Genomic DNA, 17,519 nt, shown 5'->3' on the forward strand with positions numbered 1-17,519 from the left:
GCCTCTCGCCCGAAACGTTGGCTGGAGATGGGCACCAGCACCCCTCCCAACCCCACCGAGGGAAAAAGGGTGCAAGAAAATGGATGGATGGATGGATAATAATATGAGTTTATCTTTAAATTTAAAGTGTAAAGAGATGTTGGGAAAGCCCAGATGATGATGTCATCACATGGTAAGCATCTGACAGGTTAATTGACAAAATTTAAGCTCAACTGTAGGCCCATGGGACAGAGGAGCGGTTTGGTTAGGGTGGAGCTACTAGCATGACACAGTTCACTGATTGGGGGACAGAAAAATCTCATTGCTTGTCACTGACAAGCAGGAGACAAACTGTTGCTACCTGGTGGTGGAAATGCTCTCCTGAATAAGACTATAAAATACTGCACATCCTTAACAAATGTTAAATTCATGTATCTAAAATTAAGGCCTTAAAATGTCTTACATTCGTTAGGAGAATTAAAATATGACCTTAAATATATTAATCACAGGTTTTCCAATTTTGTTGTGGCAAAACTAAATTAGCAATTTCAGTTTTTTCTCGTTGGACTTTTCTGACATTGAAACTTTTAAGTCACACAGACATTTTTGTTGATTTCTGTGACCCATGATAATTAGCTTTTTGCATCCGTCATGGGTAAGTGCATATTTGCAGTTTGCAGGATGACGTTCATCTTTGCCACTGGTTCACTTCTGTTGCCAAACCATGCAATGCAATATTGATTCTGTGCAACAACAAAAAAATTGACGCTACTACATTATAAAATATGCAATTTTCTTTGGTACATTTCTGTTGAGATACCGGTCTTAAATTTATTTCATAATGGTCTTAAGCCTGTCTTAAAAAATCTAAAATTTGAGTTGCTGAAACCTGCAGAAACCATAAAACAGCCTGCTGAGCTGCAGCGGCCGATGCCATACCGCCCAGTGGAAACAAAACAAACTCTCCAAGCTCGCAGCGTTCCTTAAACAAGTCAAACCTTTTCGACCGTGTCCTGCTCAAGTGTTCACTATCATTAGGGCAAACCGTTTCCATGTTTGCTATAGCAACAAACTTTGATTTCTTGTAGGTTCAAACTTTTTCTTGGCTGGTGCCAAACTGATCAGTTAAATGCTAACTGATCAGAAGTGGGTTGCCAAGGTAACCCAGACGTCCCTCTCCCCATCGACACACTCCGGATCATTCTAGGGAAACCAAAGTGTTTTTAAGTTAAAATGTCTTGCTCTACTGACAGATTATTTCACTTTTTGATCTACTTTCTAGTGTGAATATGTTAGTATGCAGGAAATAAGAAAAAAAGTCTTAAAAGTAACTTTTCAGCAAGATATAGGAACTCATTTTACGTTCCACTGGGACATTATTTCCACTAGTTCTAGTACTTTTTCATCAATATTAATGAATTATTGCCTTAAAGCAAGCTCTAATGTCGTTCTGAAAAGTTACTTTTTAGCTAGTTTGGTCTTATTTCATATTTGCGTTGAGAGTGGACCAGAAATGCGTGGTGAGATGTATTGTTTTTGCAGAGTGAGGTCCTGAACCATGTCTAATTAACTGCCAGATCTCCAGCTCTGTGCCTGCTGCTTCCTGCCACTCCAGATGTGCCTATAGCATCTCTGATGTCTAACGTTCACCAGCAAAGTGACCATCTGTTTGTGCACTGCCTGCTCCCCTCCTCCGGCTCTTTATCTTTCCCTCTCTTTGGTCCCAGTGTTTAGTCAACCCTTGCCTTATCGTTATTATTTCGACAAATGTTTCCGATTTAGCCAACGTATTGAAAAGCTGTTATGTATAATTAAGTTCTGGACGCGCTGCCAACATTGTGCGCATTTGACAACAGACAGAGCCGCTGCATGTGAAGGCTCAGCTCGCTCATGGCTGCTCTGGAGCCAAACCCACGCTGCCTCCACGCTCTGCCTCTGCAGTGCACCTGTGCGTCTGGCTTCGTTTTCCGCTATGAAAATATTTGCTCTGCTGTCCCGTTTTATTAAGTTTTAATACAAAAGAGAAGCTGTTCCAGCTCCAGTTGTGATCTGGCGAGCCCGGTTTCAGGTTATCGTGTCCGAGTTTTAACGCGGGGGGGCGTTTTTTTTTCCGTTTTATCACGGTGCAGATCGCCGACTCCATAAATATTTTCTGGTGAGCCGGAACGCATGTCATCTCTGTTAGCCTTCACACATGGCACGCACGTTCTTCACAGGCTGGGTCCTCGGGGTTAAATCATGCTGTACTGTTTGTTCTCAGAGCTGATACGTCTGGATAGATTTATGCAGCGTTCCTCAGCATCAAGGCTTTTCTGTTTGTCATGTTTGCATAATTTGGTCCCGATATCAGAAATTGTTATTTAATAGAAAAGCTTGTAAAACGTCAAGGACTGTTATTAACGCATCTTTCCATCAAAGTGTAAACACACATATCCAGACATGATATGTCTTGAACCCTTGTCATCTGTGTATTTCAAGGCAAACAGCGTTTGACCTTTAACCTCTCTCAGTCAGAGCACCATTAGCCTGCAGAGGGACAGTCGCTACCACCCAGCTGTCTCTGCTGTCTGTCCTCAGTGTGTGAACGTGCCGCTAATGGATGTCATGAAGGCAGCAGTGGAGTTTCATCTATTCAGAGCCAAACGACAGGAAAAATCAACTCCAGAGACAAATCTCAGTAATGACGAAACACGAATCCGACTATGTTATCCTGTGGTTGGAAGCAGCTGTGTATATTTTAGATATTCTAAATATATACGCAGTTGAAACCATATATTTACATAAACTTCATAAATAAGACATGTAACCCTTTTCCCCTCGCTGTCCGACATTAAATCAAACTAAATGTTTCCGGTTTTATGTCAGTCAGGATTGTCAATGATTCCTGTTTGCTAAATGTAAAAACTCAGAGGTTTACATTCTGTGAATGTGTCTCCAGGTAACACCTCAAACACAGCACTTCCTTTTAAAGGTTTTTTTTTTTTACTCTAGTGGCCTTTATTAGAAAGTGCTAAGAAAGGAAAGTAGGTAATGAGAGAGGAAAGACATGCACCAAAGGTCACCAGGCTGGGAATCAAACCTGCGACGGCGGACTAAAGCCTCTTTATGTGGGCTGTGCTTAACTCCTGCACCACCACACTTTCTTGTGTTACATCAGGAGAAGTCCAAAAGAAATCAGGCAACATCTCAGAAACATTGATGTGTCTGGTTCATCTTCGGGCTCGATTCAAGATGGCTGAAGGTTCCATGTTTATCTGCACTGACAGGATTGAAATATCCAGCCATCAAGAAGGAGACGGGTTTAGTATGGCTGGACAACCATGTAAGGATTTTATATCAGTTTCTTCATAATTATTGATTGGGGATTTTTTTTTTTTTTTGGGATATTTGAAATACTGGTGAAGAGACATTTCCTGTTTTATCCAGTTTCCTCTAGAGCTGTTGTAGAGCTCATTCCTTCCTTTCACTCAACCCCACTTTCAGTTCAAATTCATTTCACAAATACTTTATCAATCCCAGAGGTAAATTAAATGTTAAAAACTCAGATTGTATTTGGACAAATCATCTATTAATATTGATCGCGTGTCTGTCGCGATATAAATTGCTGTTGATTTGTTGCCCAGCCCTGGGTTTCAGAGCCAACAGAAGAACCTCAGAACCGCCAGAGAAGCTAAACAAGTGCAGTACCGTCATGGTGGGACGGAGCACTCAGAGAGGAAGAAAGCATTACGCCGACAATATTGGAAGTTAGATTACAATTTGCAAACGCACTAATTCTTGGAGACACGTCCAAGAGCTGCATACGACTCCTGAGAATGTCATTCAGTGTTTTAGGCCAAAATCCACAAAATATACAGGTCCAATAATAATAAATATGTCAGTCTTCAGGTCTAACTGAACCTTTTTGTCCAGGTGCTGTTGCTGTAGGGAGGCTTTATAGTTTATGAGTTCTGCTTTTTGTTTGATGCGGTTCTGTTGCCCTCTTCAAGCCGTGGCCGTCAGCTCACAGCAGAGCAGCATCAGGCCTGAGCAGGCGAGAGCGAAGCCGTCAGGATGAGAATCTGAACCTGGAAAAGGTCCTGAATATGACATGTTCACATCAGAACTTCAGCTGAAATGGGCTGATGGCACCTTTAACAGTAAGTGTTTGTGTTTTACAGGGTGTCCTTAAAAAGTCTTAATTCAAGTATCTAAAATTAAGGCCTTAAAGTGTCTTAAATACATTCTTTAAAAAGTAAGTTGGCTTTAAATACATTCACCACAGGTCTTATATTTGGCATCACTCATATGTAATGTGTATATGTAATGTGTCTGCCAGGCAAAAACTGAGACATTTTTGAGTTCCATGACTCAAGGCGGTTGTAGCTACCAGTTACTAGCTGCTAATGTACCGTTGTTAGCTCGTTAGCTTTTCTGCATCTATCTATAGATGCAAATTTATTGCCAGTTGACTGGATGATGTTGGGCTTTGTTATTGACTCACTACAACCCATTCGATGCTATAAGTTCATTGTGTGGAAGGCATCTTGGCACTGCGGGGGTTAAAGCTGTGCAGGAGCTCAAACTGCTGGCTGCAGCCATTATACAGACACTTAGGTCTCACTTTTTGCTATTCTTGATTGTAAAATGAAGAGATAATGTTATCCTAGTTATCATGTATAATAATTTATTAGATGATGCTACTGATGTAAGAAGGTTGGGTGTAAGAATAAGTTTATACTTCTGCCCATTCCTTTGAACGTGTAAATATATTTTACTACCGTTCTTCTTTTGCTTGCTTTTGTTTTAAGTTTATTTTCCTTGTTTACAACTTTGTTTATTCTTTTATTAAACTAATTTAATTCAAGCGTTATCCCCCAACTATTTTCTAGATTTGTTGTTTTTTTCTGCCTTAAATTTAATTCAAGGCGACATAAAAAAAAAAAAAAAAGGTCTTAAAAAGTCTTAAATTTGACTTGCAGAGACCCCGTTTTATTCTTAACTTCAGAAATAAACGTCGTACAGCGGAAACATAAGATGGCGTTTACTCTGATGAAATACACGATCCACTGCTCATAATCCAGCTCCTACTGACGTTCCTCTGGAAAATGAGCACCTGGAGATAACAATAGAGCTGAGCACGGTAACTATGGAAAGTGAAAGAGTAGAGCGCACAGGTCACACAGTCATGGTAAATGCATCGGGAAGCAGGAACCCATGCTGTGAAAACCGTCACAGTTTCCACCAAATCCAGGTTCTCAGACTTTTACTGGTCCATGTGTCTGGGTGTGGTGCCATCCAGCTGCTCGAGCTTTCTTCGTCACCGACTGGGAAGCTAGCTGCCTTTGCGACCATTCACATAGTACAGTAGGGGAAGTGGGTCCAATAAAACATGTCCAAATAGGAGAGCAACAAAGTTTTTTTTTTTTTTTTATGTTCAGCCGTAAGAGATCTCACATCTTAAAAATATCTCACATCTCACTCTTGCAAATGTGGGCGGGTCACCGTGGAATAAAAGTGGCTTACCAAAAAAATGTTAATTGTTGCGTGGTATTCCTGTAGAAACAGCCCCCGCAGCTCTGTCAGAGCTAATCCAGGAAGACGAGAAGGATGTATACGTCTGAAAGTAAAGGTTCAGACGACATAATTTTCATCTGAGTTTTAAGGGAAAAAAAAAAAAACGGATCGACTCGTGTTTCAGAAGTGGGACAGCAGCAGTCTATTCTGACCAGATCTGTTGGCATCTGGGCCAGAATACCAGGCCTCTGGTCTGGTCAAACCTTATAATTTTATGCATCAGTGTATTTCCTTGCATGGTTGCGACTGTTTGGGAGCAGACAGGGAATGTGTTTCCTGGAGAGGAAACTGACGGCTGGCAGGAAGTGCTGACCGATAACTGAAGCACCAGAATCTATCTGGTGTCACATTTTCTGGAATCTGAAGCGTAAGGTAAAGGAGGCTGAACCTTTGGTGCTTCTTGGACCCACTTTGATTGGATTTAGTGAATTATGTGTTGGCCTATAAATAGAAAGGAGGATATCCTCTTTGTTGTGAGAAATTATGTTTGCTTTTGGTGCTTAAAGTTCGAACTGAACTTGGAAAGAAATCTTTTCAGTTTTCTGCTCCATCTTCTTGGAATCAGTTGCAGAAATACATAAACTTAAAGGATCTGTTGTCACTAAATGTTTCTAAGGCTGTTCTTACTGATTTTGAGAATGAATCATCTGTCTGTAAATGTTTCCACAGAGGAATCCTTTAATCGATTTATGACGGTGTTAACGTTTTCTGTTTTTGCTGTGAATGTTCTGTAATCTCTGCGCCGCTGCCGATCTTGGCCAGGATTCTTTCGCAAGAGATTTTGGATCTCAACGGGGTTTTCTTGGTGAAATAAAAGTTAAATAAAAATATAAAGTGGATATACGACAAAAAATACAAACACTAATTTTGTGAAGATAGTTTCCATTCAACACCCAAAATGTGTGTATTTTCTCCAGTCACAGTCCGAAACCTTTCAGAGCAGAAAACCTTCCATCATCTCAACAAGTTAAAGGAGCAAAGCAAAATGGACCTATTTGGCCAGACAATATACATTTTTAGCTCCAGTTTCCTAGTAATATCCAATATAACACAAAGTGTAGTGTAAAGTTTCACTGTTTTATTTATTCATGATAATCTGCTCATTAGAAGACCTTTTCAAATATTTTCTGGTTGTAATTAAGTATTTTAAATTTAAACCAAATAAGAACCTTGAAGATCAACATATGTTTTTTTTTTCCTTAAGAAGAAAAGTGTTTAGGTTTCCTAAATACAATGTGGTTCTGGCTTTGGTTCTGAACGCAAAGAACTTCATATCAAACTGAGTGCAGGGAATCCAGCCGAATCCTGAGCAACGTAAGCCAGCAACATGAGAAACACACGACTTAGATAGTGAGGAAGAAACGACTAGATGATGATTACAAATCAAGACCAGGTGGGGCAGAACAAGACTGAGTCTACAAATAAAATAAAGTGGCAGCGACGGCTGAAAACGAAAAAGACGTTTAAACTCAACCGGAGCAGAACTGAAGCCGACGTCAAACCAAAAAAATAAAAACAGCAAATTAAACCAAATCTGAGTAACCCAGACTCACATAAATGAAAACGTCCTGCCTGGAGACCAGAACTGAGCTCAGACCTGACCCATTTTCAGAGCTAATTCAGCAGACCGCTTTGCAAAATATTTATTTACATTTCCTTAAATTGCTTAGTGTGAGGCAGGGAGGTTTTGGAAAGCCGCATGAGTATGTAATGTATTCCTTGGACCAAATCTTTTCTTGTAATTTGTAGCTATGAAGTTGAATATTTTTCTTGGAGAAAACCTTTTTTATGTCTCAGATGCTGATAAGTACTTATGGACAGGTTTTAATGAGTCACAGCAGATTTTACTTTTTAAATAAACACCACTGCAGCAGACCAGAGAGAGTTTCTGAAATTTAAACCAAGTCGCTTAGAGGTTGTTTTTTTTTTGTTTGTTTTTTTTTGAATACTTTTTAATACTGAAGTGCTAAGTGTAACATCAGAATAATGCGTGGTACCAGAACCCCAACATCATCACGAGTCCCAGAAAACTGGAAAAATCCCAGTTTATAATCTTCATTTCTGATATCTGACCTGCAGAGTTTTCCAGTAACAACATAAAGTCAGATTGTTTTTTTTAGGGGTTTTCTTCCATAGTTACTTCAATTCAAATTCAAAAAGTTTAGAAACGCTTCCATTTAAAATCATCTACTGTCGTTTTCAATGCAACATTTCTCTAAATCAGCCACATAAGCGTGTGAAAATAAATAACATGAAATTTAATGTTTGTTCATAACATCTGGATTCTAAAAAAAAAAGGATTTAAAATCTTCTTTATGCTTAAGTTAAAGGGAATGATTCAGGTTTTTACAATTTATCCTGTTGGAATGTTTTAACATGTTTCTGCACAAAATGTGAAACGTTTCAGAGCAGAGAACAGTAATGCAAATATAAATGTTTTGATGCATTTGTTTATTCCAAATCAGTGTAATAAATTATAACCAGAAGGAGCTTTTTACCTCAGCCTGACCTTCTTTAACATTCATTTACTTTTTTTTTTTTTAAACAAAGTTAAAATAATTTTCAAGACTCGTGTCCTTAGGTTTCTCATTACCTGCCAAGAGGAAAGGAGTCCAGGCCCACAGAGGGAACAACGCAGAGTTCAAAACCGGCAGTAATGAGATGTTTTCACCTCCAAACCTGAATCATATTTCATGTCAACAAAGACGGAAGATCTGCCAATTCCACGGCTGAAGAATGCGAAGCTGAGGTTGTTTCTCAACAAAAGAACAAAAACAAACCTTTCGATCTGAAATCATCAAGAAATACAGAAAACCAGATTTATTAGTATTAATGTCCCTTTAGAAACATCATTTCTGCTCCTGAGGAGCTGAGCGAGTTGAATCGGATGCTGTGAATTAATCAGTCATTTATTCTGGAATTGAAGCCGTTCTTTGGTTTCACTTGCTGATTAGTCACAGCTTCAGCCTGGATTTGGTGCCCTGCACATGGAATTGGAAACAGTTTTTAACCTCTCGACCTCTGATAAAGAATATCTGACTGACGGCTGTTTTCCTTGGTTTTAATCAGCTCATGAATGTTCCCTCAGTGGAGATTACTGCTCCGTGTTTTATGCTCTTCTTCTGGGTTCATCCGCCGTTTCTTTATGATAAATCCTAAAGAGTTGTGCAAAATATATTATTTGCACTGGGACCTTTTTTACATTTTTTGTTTAAATTGGCAGATTTCTCTTCACAAAATCCTATTTCTACCGATACGATGCATCTTAAAACTCTAAAGCAGAGCTGTGTTACAACAGAACGATTTGTTCTGTCTCAGTTTGGTTCTCTCAAAATGATGTTTTTTGGAATGCACTGCTGTTCAAATCTAACTGCACTGGAGCCAGACGTTTTCTTAAATAAATCAGAAAAAAAGCACCAAACAGAAACGTTTAGACATTTTTCATCTTCAGTTTTGTAAAGTTCTGACATACAGATTGACTGTAAACAATAAACAACAAAATACTTTCTTTATTCCAGATAAATAATGAATTTAACTGTAAATTTAACAATAAAAAAATGTATTTAAAAAACTTACATTTTCTCCAATTTTTCTTGGTAATGCCAGTGCTATGTCCCACTACGTAACAAAATGACAAATTTGTCCACACAGCAAAATGCCAAAAAATTCACCACATCAAAATATGTTGTTTTGTACTCCATCAGATCAATAAAATCGTTCTACTAAGCTTCCTTGAGCAGGTTAGGTTAGTTCATAACATTTTTTGCACAAAATTATTCTCAGATAATGAGATTTTAGTCTGCTGAGTTCAGAATGAGCCGTTTCAAAGCGTCTTATCTCTTTAAATCCAAATGAGCTGCTGCTGGCCACGCCTCTTAACGCAACGTTTACACTCATGTGGAAATGGCTGCAAACAGATGCACAATTATACAACCGTACATCTTTAAAAAGCAGAAGTGGAGCCTCCTGCACAACCAACAAGAATTCAGCAAGTGGCTTCTGGATGTTAAGTTAACAACAAAGCACTTGTCTTTTCCATCAGCCATTGTACAGCGCATGCAGCGGAAAAACCAGCTGACCAATTATGCTAGGTGTCAGCTTGAGTTGCTAGGTAACGGTGCAGTGAGACTGAGTAATGAGATAGTTTTTGAAACAGTTCATTTTCCAGACACCAAAAACTTTAACCTATTGCCAAATACTGTCTGGGTGGATTTAAGAGCTTGGGTTGTTTTTAAAAGCATTTGATTACTAAATGGAAGCACAGAAAACATGCAAAATATACTTTTTGTATAGTAAGTATCCACTATGCAATTCACTACACTGTGATGGTCAGTTAAGAGAAGAAGATTATTGATCATAACCAGCTGGCAGCCATGTTTTTCTTCATTTGAAACCTTCCTGAAAGACTCAGTTGTATTCCCCGTTTCCTTCACAGCTACTACAACTGGAAGACACAGACGTCCACCTCCAACTCCAGCCCCAACTTTGAGGTGATTTATGACGACCCAAACGGACTTCACTTCCAGAGCAAGCGGGACAAAACGATGCTGAATCCTCGAGTAAGAATTGTGTCTCTGCTGCTTTGCTTCGGGGCCTCAGGCCCCCGTAATCAGACCAGCCACCTGCTGCATGGCTGTTCAAATGTTTCTGGGAAGTAAAAGTTCTTATCAGATCCAGTTTGCTTCCAGGCACACTTTGTCTTTAAAGCCAGTGTTCTATCCAACAGAGCATGTTACAGTGACGGCCCTATATTATCTCACTGGCCCCCAAGTTTTAGGCACTGAAGCTTTTTAACAAGCTGCAGATATCAGCTGGAGAAGCTGAGAGCGATGAAGGAATCATATTTGCTTTCCACCTGCACACAGAGTGAAGGGTCAAGAGGTCGAGGCAGGTGCTTCCTCCACGCTCTCCTTCAGGCGGAGGCCTCTGCAGAATAACGGCCCACTGGGACGGCTCTTATTTTCCCTCCTGCCTCCCTCTTTGCTGGGGGGGTAGGGAAGCAGTTGGTGGGGCCGAACTATTTTGAAATTGCAGACAGAGCTGTGGGGACTGCGTTTTTGAGGCCAAAATGGCAGCACAGTGTTCTAGCTGCGGTCGCGCCCCGCCCCGACCAGCCGTCTATTAAAAACACAAGCGATGGAAGGCGCAGGAAGCCAGGGACATCAAACCACCCGCGTGTCCAGAAACGCAGCGCGGCTCAGCCCTGAAGCGTCCAGCTTTTAACCCTCCGTCTGCAGCTTCGTCTTCACAGTTCACACTGCAAAAACACAAAACCTAGACGCAGTTAAAATAAGACAAAATTAACTTACAAGCAACTTTTAGGAGTAATGAATTCCTTCATATTGATAGAGGCGTATTAGTTCCACAGGCAGATTATTTCACTTAAAACAAGACATTTTTCCCAAGAGTGAAATTATTTACCAGTGGGATTATTAGTTTTCATCAACATCTTTTTGTGCTTTTACATCTTACAGAAAATATACTCACAAGTTAGCATAGTCTAAGATACTAGGACATTTTAACTGGAAACAAGACAAAAATAATTGGCGATATTTTGTGTTTTTTGAAGTGCAGGCTAAATCCGACCCGCTTTGCTTTTCTGCTTTTGCTAAACCGTGACCGCTTGTTCTGCTGCGGCCAGAAATGTGGGTTTGATGGCGAAGGGCTTCTCTTATCTCTGTGGTTCGTTTGGTTTGACTGGAAAAAGGAGCTGAGAGAAAAGTTTTCCTTCGATGATGTGAGCATTAGTAAAACATTTTGGTTTCCCGATCATGTGGAGGTCTGCCGTTTACCAGAGTTTCCGACTCCGGTGATGAAGTCACTTTTAGCCGTCTGTTTCGCCTTTGAACTCGCCTCAGTCATTACGACACCCACAGGAGTGTTTGAGGTAAACGTGTAAATTGGGTGTGATGGTTGACCAACGAATGAGTCCCATGACACAGATGGTCTGAGAGGAAATGCTTCCAGCTGCTTGTGGTTCCACATGGACGGACCGACAGACGGACACATGGAGCCCTGCTTATAAAAACCTGAGCTGGTTTTAGGTCAAGACTTTGACTGGGCCATTTTAACACACGGATATGCTTTGATGCAAACCCTTCATAATGGACCTCCTCCTTCCGTTCTTGCAGCTGTTTTTGCCCTAAAAGGCAGTTTTCAGAGCTCTGAGATCCATGGATTAAATACACAAAGCAGCCTGAGCTTTGATACAGTAACCAATAAAGTTATACTAAAAACCTCATCATTAAACCCGAACCAAAGACTTTCTCTTTCAGAGATGGTTTTTGGATCAAATCAAAGGATTTACGCCTCCTCAGTGACTTTCAGCATCTTTCATGTTATGTTTGTCACTTGGTTTCTCAATTGGTGACTGTATGATGTTTTTATGACCTTTTATTCTTGTGTTTTTATGATGTAAAGCACTTTGAACTGCGTTGTTGCTGAAATGTGCCATACAAATAAACTTGATTTATTGACTTGGTTGATTTACGGAAATTGTCTAAATAAGAACATCATCCAAACTCATAAAACTCACTGATCTGTTTTGTCCAAACGAAGCCACTTTTGAACGCGTCTTGTCTGGTTTCAGTCCAGGTCCAGCGGGACGCTCCTCCAGTCGGACCTCTACGTCCACGTCGTGCTGCACGACCGCAGTGTGAGAACGTTCTGACCTGCTGACGCCGACGCAGCCGTACAATCTGGCGCTGGAAGCCTCTAATTTAGCTGCAGCTGCATCATCATTTACAAACTCTTTCCCTCATATCGTGCATGCCATCAGGGTGGAGGTGCCGCTGCGACGACTTCAAACAGACGATTCCCAGAGGAAGAAATGGACAGACTGGGGTGAAAGCTGGAGAGTTTCCTTAAGCTTAAACTGAAACTTAGATATTGTGTTGGGTGCAAAGTCTTATTTAGGAGCCAGACTCTGCTCCTCAACCCCAGGCTCGTCCACTGTTGGGGCCAACATGTTTTGGGCTGTTTGTCTAAACAAATTAAAGAGCTTTGAAAGATGATGGGGCAGCTCTCATGTCCTCCCCCAGGCTGCGGTAGCTCCGATTGGACTGGAAGAATGGGTAATGGGCTTAAAGCATTCCTCCTGTTCCCAGATGGAGGGACGCTACGCCGGACATCAAAGCTCTCCATCACTCCCATATTAGTCATTGACTGACAGATTTTAATGCACCATAACTCTACAAATAATCCCATTTGGAAATGTGTTTGAAACTTGAAGAAGTTACGTTTTTGCCATTCATACTGAAACAGATGGAGGGAATCACACCAGTAATATCATCTCTGGCCATAAGATGATAACATATAACAGGGTTTTTATGGCTTCTTCTTTCATGTATTGTTTTCCAAACTGGTCCCTTGCTTTCTATTTCCGTTTGTTTCTTAATACTTTAAGGGAATAAAAGCTTCACAATCAAACCCATAATGATTTTTTTTTATATATAAAAACCCCAAAACAAAATCTACCGTAATGCATTTCCTTCAGAACTCACATAATCATCAGACTTTGCTCACCTGTGGATAGTTCAGTGTCTGTGTATCTGCAGCCGCCCTGTGAAGTCGCTCACTCCACAAAGACATAACCTAAAAGTCTTGCACCCGTAACTTAAACACAAAATATTGGCTCAGGGGCTTTGAATACCTCACTTCTCAGTTTTTAATGGTGAATTTATGTTCGTGTCATCTGTAACACAGAGTAGCTCACAAATATGAGCTACTCTGTGTTGGTCTGTTGCAATCTTAATGAAATACGTTTGGGGTTGTAAGCTTTCAAAGTGTGAAGGTTTGGGAGACTCTGTCTTTTCTGTAATGACATGTGAGGAAAATATTTCTTTTGAAGGTGTTTAATTTTCCTTTGGGCTCAATAAAGTCTTTTTGAATTTGTTTTATTATGTTTCCAGTCCCTGTTTCTGTACATGTTTAACTTTTAGGATGGGCAATGATTAAAATATCAATAATTAACAGATGAATTACTAAAATTACCTCTCAAGTTTTTTGTTTGCAAAGCTGTTTTTCTCAGCAGTATAACCTGTTTAAGGTAATTTGTCCCCCTTCTTAAAATCACACCCCTGGGAAACAGCGTCTGCTGCTGCTCACATGAACTCACCTCTCAGGTTCCCCTGGAGGCGTTCTGGAGAAATCTAGTCCATCAAAGCAACCCCAGTCTCACACTTAGACACTTTTACCTGAGTGCATACATTTGTGCTTTAATTACGAGAACTCACCCACTGCCTTGAAAAGTATCAACATTTGCTCTAAGCATTTCTGAAAGATGCTGCCTCAAAAACAAATGTTTTTCAGTTTTTGTTTCTTAAATAAAATATACGCTTCACCATGATGCCATCTTTTTGTCTTTACAAACATTTAAACGTAAGTAATTGAGAGAGAGAAAAAAAACCCAGTGCTAGATATCTGAATAGGGAGACTTTATAGAGTTCACTAAGAGTTGTCTATTAGCAAAATTAGAAAGCCAGATATTAAATCAAAGCAATAGGTTCTGCAAAACTTGATTACCTGCTGAGGATTAAATTCAACCATTTGATTCAGGTGTGTTTTAGCAGAGACACATTTAAAGGGCTAGAGTTAGACACTGCACCATTTAGCAATTAAGTGGCAGCAAACGGGTGAATTCATTCTGCTCAATAAAACACAGAACCAAGCATCTTACCTCGTAATTTGTTCGGTTCATGAGTCCAGCTGTGGCTCCACTTCTCATCATCCAGCTTTTTTTATTCTACCAAGATCACAGACTGCTCTCTCTCAACTTGGGTTCAGGATCCCGGACGAGCCCCCAAAACAGAACACTAAACGAGAAAGGAAGACACAATAAGGTTAATTTAGAATGTTCATCTCAAAAAATAAGTTCATGCAGTGGGGCAGTGTCCTTCTGTTACAGCCTGACTCACCTGCAGGCTTCAGTGAAGGTGTGGACTCAAAAGACTTAGAACCTTACAGTTTTCTATAAAATTCTGGGATCCACTTGTGGGTTTTCTTCCCCCACTGACAAATACATTTGTTAATAAACTTACTCTAAGTTCAGAACAGAAACAAATGAAGAATCCTAGACAACTCCCTAAAAAATGTTTTGGGGCTAAACAGTGAAAGCTAACTTGGTTGATTATTGAGTGTTTAGCGTTAATTAGAGCTTGAAGCTGCACAGCAATCCTGCTGCCAGGACCTGAAGCATCTGCCTTTGTGTCAAAGGAAAAAAAGTCCCAATACCTTCTGCTCAACAAAACACAGAAAACATGTCAAATGAAAATAAAAATTGTTTTTATAAAAGTTTCCAAAATATTTTGATGCCAAGATCAATAAAAAATTTTTTGATTTCCTTCATAGAAAACCTATGAGATGAAGCTGCTCTCCCTTTTCAGCCAGTTTATTTGAGAAATAATTATCCGGAAACCTCCAAAATAGCTTCTAGTTGTGTAGTAATGACAGATATTCAGCAAGTTGTGTCTTGTTTTCATAAAACAAACAAGAAAAATCTGGGCTGTGGGGTTTCTTTCACAGCCCTTTTGCATGTTTTTGCATCTTTTGCTGCTCATACCCGTTATGTATATCGTTAACCAGACCAGTGATTCCTATTGGCCTGAAAGTCACAAGATGATTTAAATCTGACAAACATGAATCTGCCTCAGTTGACTCAGCGCCAGAGGAGCCCTTCATCCATCGGTCTGTCTGTTTTAACCAAACCGGTCCCTGTTGGTCTCCCTGAAACAATGTGTTTGGTGAGCTGAGGCTTTTGGGTTTGGGGGAATGACAGTCTGGTTTTGGGTCATCTCAGTCAGAGTGATTCTTTATGGATGTGTGTGCATATGCGTGCATATGTGTGTGTGTGTGTGTGTGTGTGTGTGTGTGTGTGTGTGTGTGTGTGTGTGTGTGTGTGTGTGCGTGTGTGTGTGTGTTTCAACACCATGGTAGATCTGGGTCTGTGATAAATGAACACTGGTGAGCAGAAAGAATTATAAAAGGCAACATGAGGGTGGCTTTTTATTTACTTTTCTTTTAGCTTCTCCAAATATGGTTTTGTAGTTTATATCATTGCATATAAAGTGGATTTTTCTATTGTAGCAGAAAAAAACATGGATTAAAATGAAGCTTTAAATGCCACTGGATGTTCCTATAAACAAACATACTACTACAGAAATGATATTTCATATATGTTACCATTAAAGGGAATGCCATGAATTCATCAATTATGTGTACACAACAAATTCACAGTAAAATTGGGTTAAATGGCTTTCATCCCCCTCAAATTCTTTTATTGGGCTTTTAAACTGTTGGGGTTTTAACTAAGCTTTGCTTTTATTAGTTTGGGGCTTGACTTCCCTCTAATACACCCAACATAAAGTAACGACGTGGTTTCACAGTAAATTGACCATTAAATAGCATAAAAATACATTTTGACCGGATTTGACAGTTTTTTTTCCTTCATGCGCTTTGAAATTACTGCAAAAAAAAAACAAAAAAACAATGACGACAAACCCAGTAATGACTTTAAATGTTACTCTAATTACAATCTCAGGGTCGAGCCTTTCAACATCACAGTTTGCATAAATAGGCACCACATCGTTAAACTTCAAGCATCATCTGCTCACGTTTCCTTTTGATTGGGTTTGTTTGATTTGACCATGTCACGGTTTATGTTCTGGGTAACTTTACCTCCTCGTTACTCCGCTCCTTTCTTTAGCATTTATTCTTCCTCCTCACATGCCTGTCCTGATGGACATCTTTAATCAGAGGACCTCCAGTGGATTGGCAGCCTGTCCAGGGCCAGTAGAAAGTTTTTTAATTAGTGTTTCACCTACGTTTCTCTGATTTGAAAAGAACCCCTTCATAAAGATGCATTTTTTCCAGTCTTTAATTCAGAAATGTCTAAATAAAGTCATGTGATGCTCACGAGACAAAACACACAAACATTCCTTGACTTCTAGTTCGAAACATCAAAATAAAATAAAGCTTTGCCAAGTTAAAGTTGAGTTTATTTTCATACCATTTAATTGAATTCTCTAAGTTCATTCAGTTCTATAGAGGCAACAAATGATGATGTTTGATTTCTATTCTGTTTTAAATCTGTGTTGTAATTCTCTACAATAAAAGCTTAACAAATGAGGTGAGGAACAAAACAAGAGCCTGAGATCCTCTCTGATGCTTTATGAATTATAAAACAATAATTCTGATGGTTAATATTTGGTTAATTTATTCTGTGCTGAAATTAGTTTACATTAAGCTTTAATTTCAGAGTATTTTCTTCCTATGAGTGTCCACAACATCAACAAATGCAAACTTTTTTTTTCTTCTTTTCTCCAATAAATGAAAAATATTTCTTGCAAATTTCATATCCTGCATCCATATCTTGACCATGTTTTTCCATAAGCTTATACTCATGTTTACCTGTGTTTTTGGACTTATATATATATATAGCATTAAGTTCACAGGTGTCTGAAAAGTCATGCATGGTGATGGAGGCGTCATGACGTTGGCTGTTATCTTAGCATCACTGAAATTTAGGAAAGTGTGAATAAAAAGTATTTCTCATTTGCTCAAAAATGCTTCCCTCGTGGAAATAAAGTAAAAAGGCAGAGGAGTTTTTAGTTAAACTAAATTTGACTGGATTGAAGCTAAACAACAAAAACAACGGCCTGAAAAATTAAAACCAATTAGGAAATACACTGAAGAAGCAAACAGGCAGATGGAGGCTGTCCGTTTCCACCTTGATAGTAGGATTAACCATCCACCCCACCACCACAGAGCTATGAAGGACATGGCATGCTAATATTATTACCATCAAATGGCCAAAGGCCCAATCATTTCCTCCCGAGTGCCCCTGAAAGAGGAGCCGCTGGGTGGGGTGTTTGAACCCCGCCTGATGGGCTGTTTTGCGGGAGGCGGGGAAGTGTAGAGCATCCGGATCAGGCCGCGATGGTACAGGATGTGTGTGCTTAACTGCCCTGACCCAAACAAAGCAGGGA

The 17,519-nt window shown here is 39.7% G+C and overlaps 1 protein-coding gene across 1 annotated transcript in view; it reads left to right on the top strand.

The window, feature by feature from the left end:
- The window catches only part of cfap299 (cilia and flagella associated protein 299), a 78,338-nt gene extending 66,031 nt beyond the window's left edge, over positions 1-12,307 (top strand). The window contains exons 5-6 of the mRNA XM_081610910.1: positions 9,971-10,094; positions 12,125-12,307. Coding sequence (XP_081467036.1) covers positions 9,971-10,094; positions 12,125-12,205 — 205 coding nt within the window. The 3' untranslated portion in view covers positions 12,206-12,307. The remainder of the gene's footprint in view (positions 1-9,970; positions 10,095-12,124) is intronic.
- Positions 12,308-17,519: the final 5,212 nt, after the last annotated feature.

Source organism: Poecilia reticulata, chromosome 9 (assembly GCF_904066995.2).
Source record: "Poecilia reticulata chromosome 9, P_reticulata-male-v2, whole genome shotgun sequence".
NCBI lineage: Eukaryota > Metazoa > Chordata > Actinopteri > Cyprinodontiformes > Poeciliidae > Poecilia > Poecilia reticulata.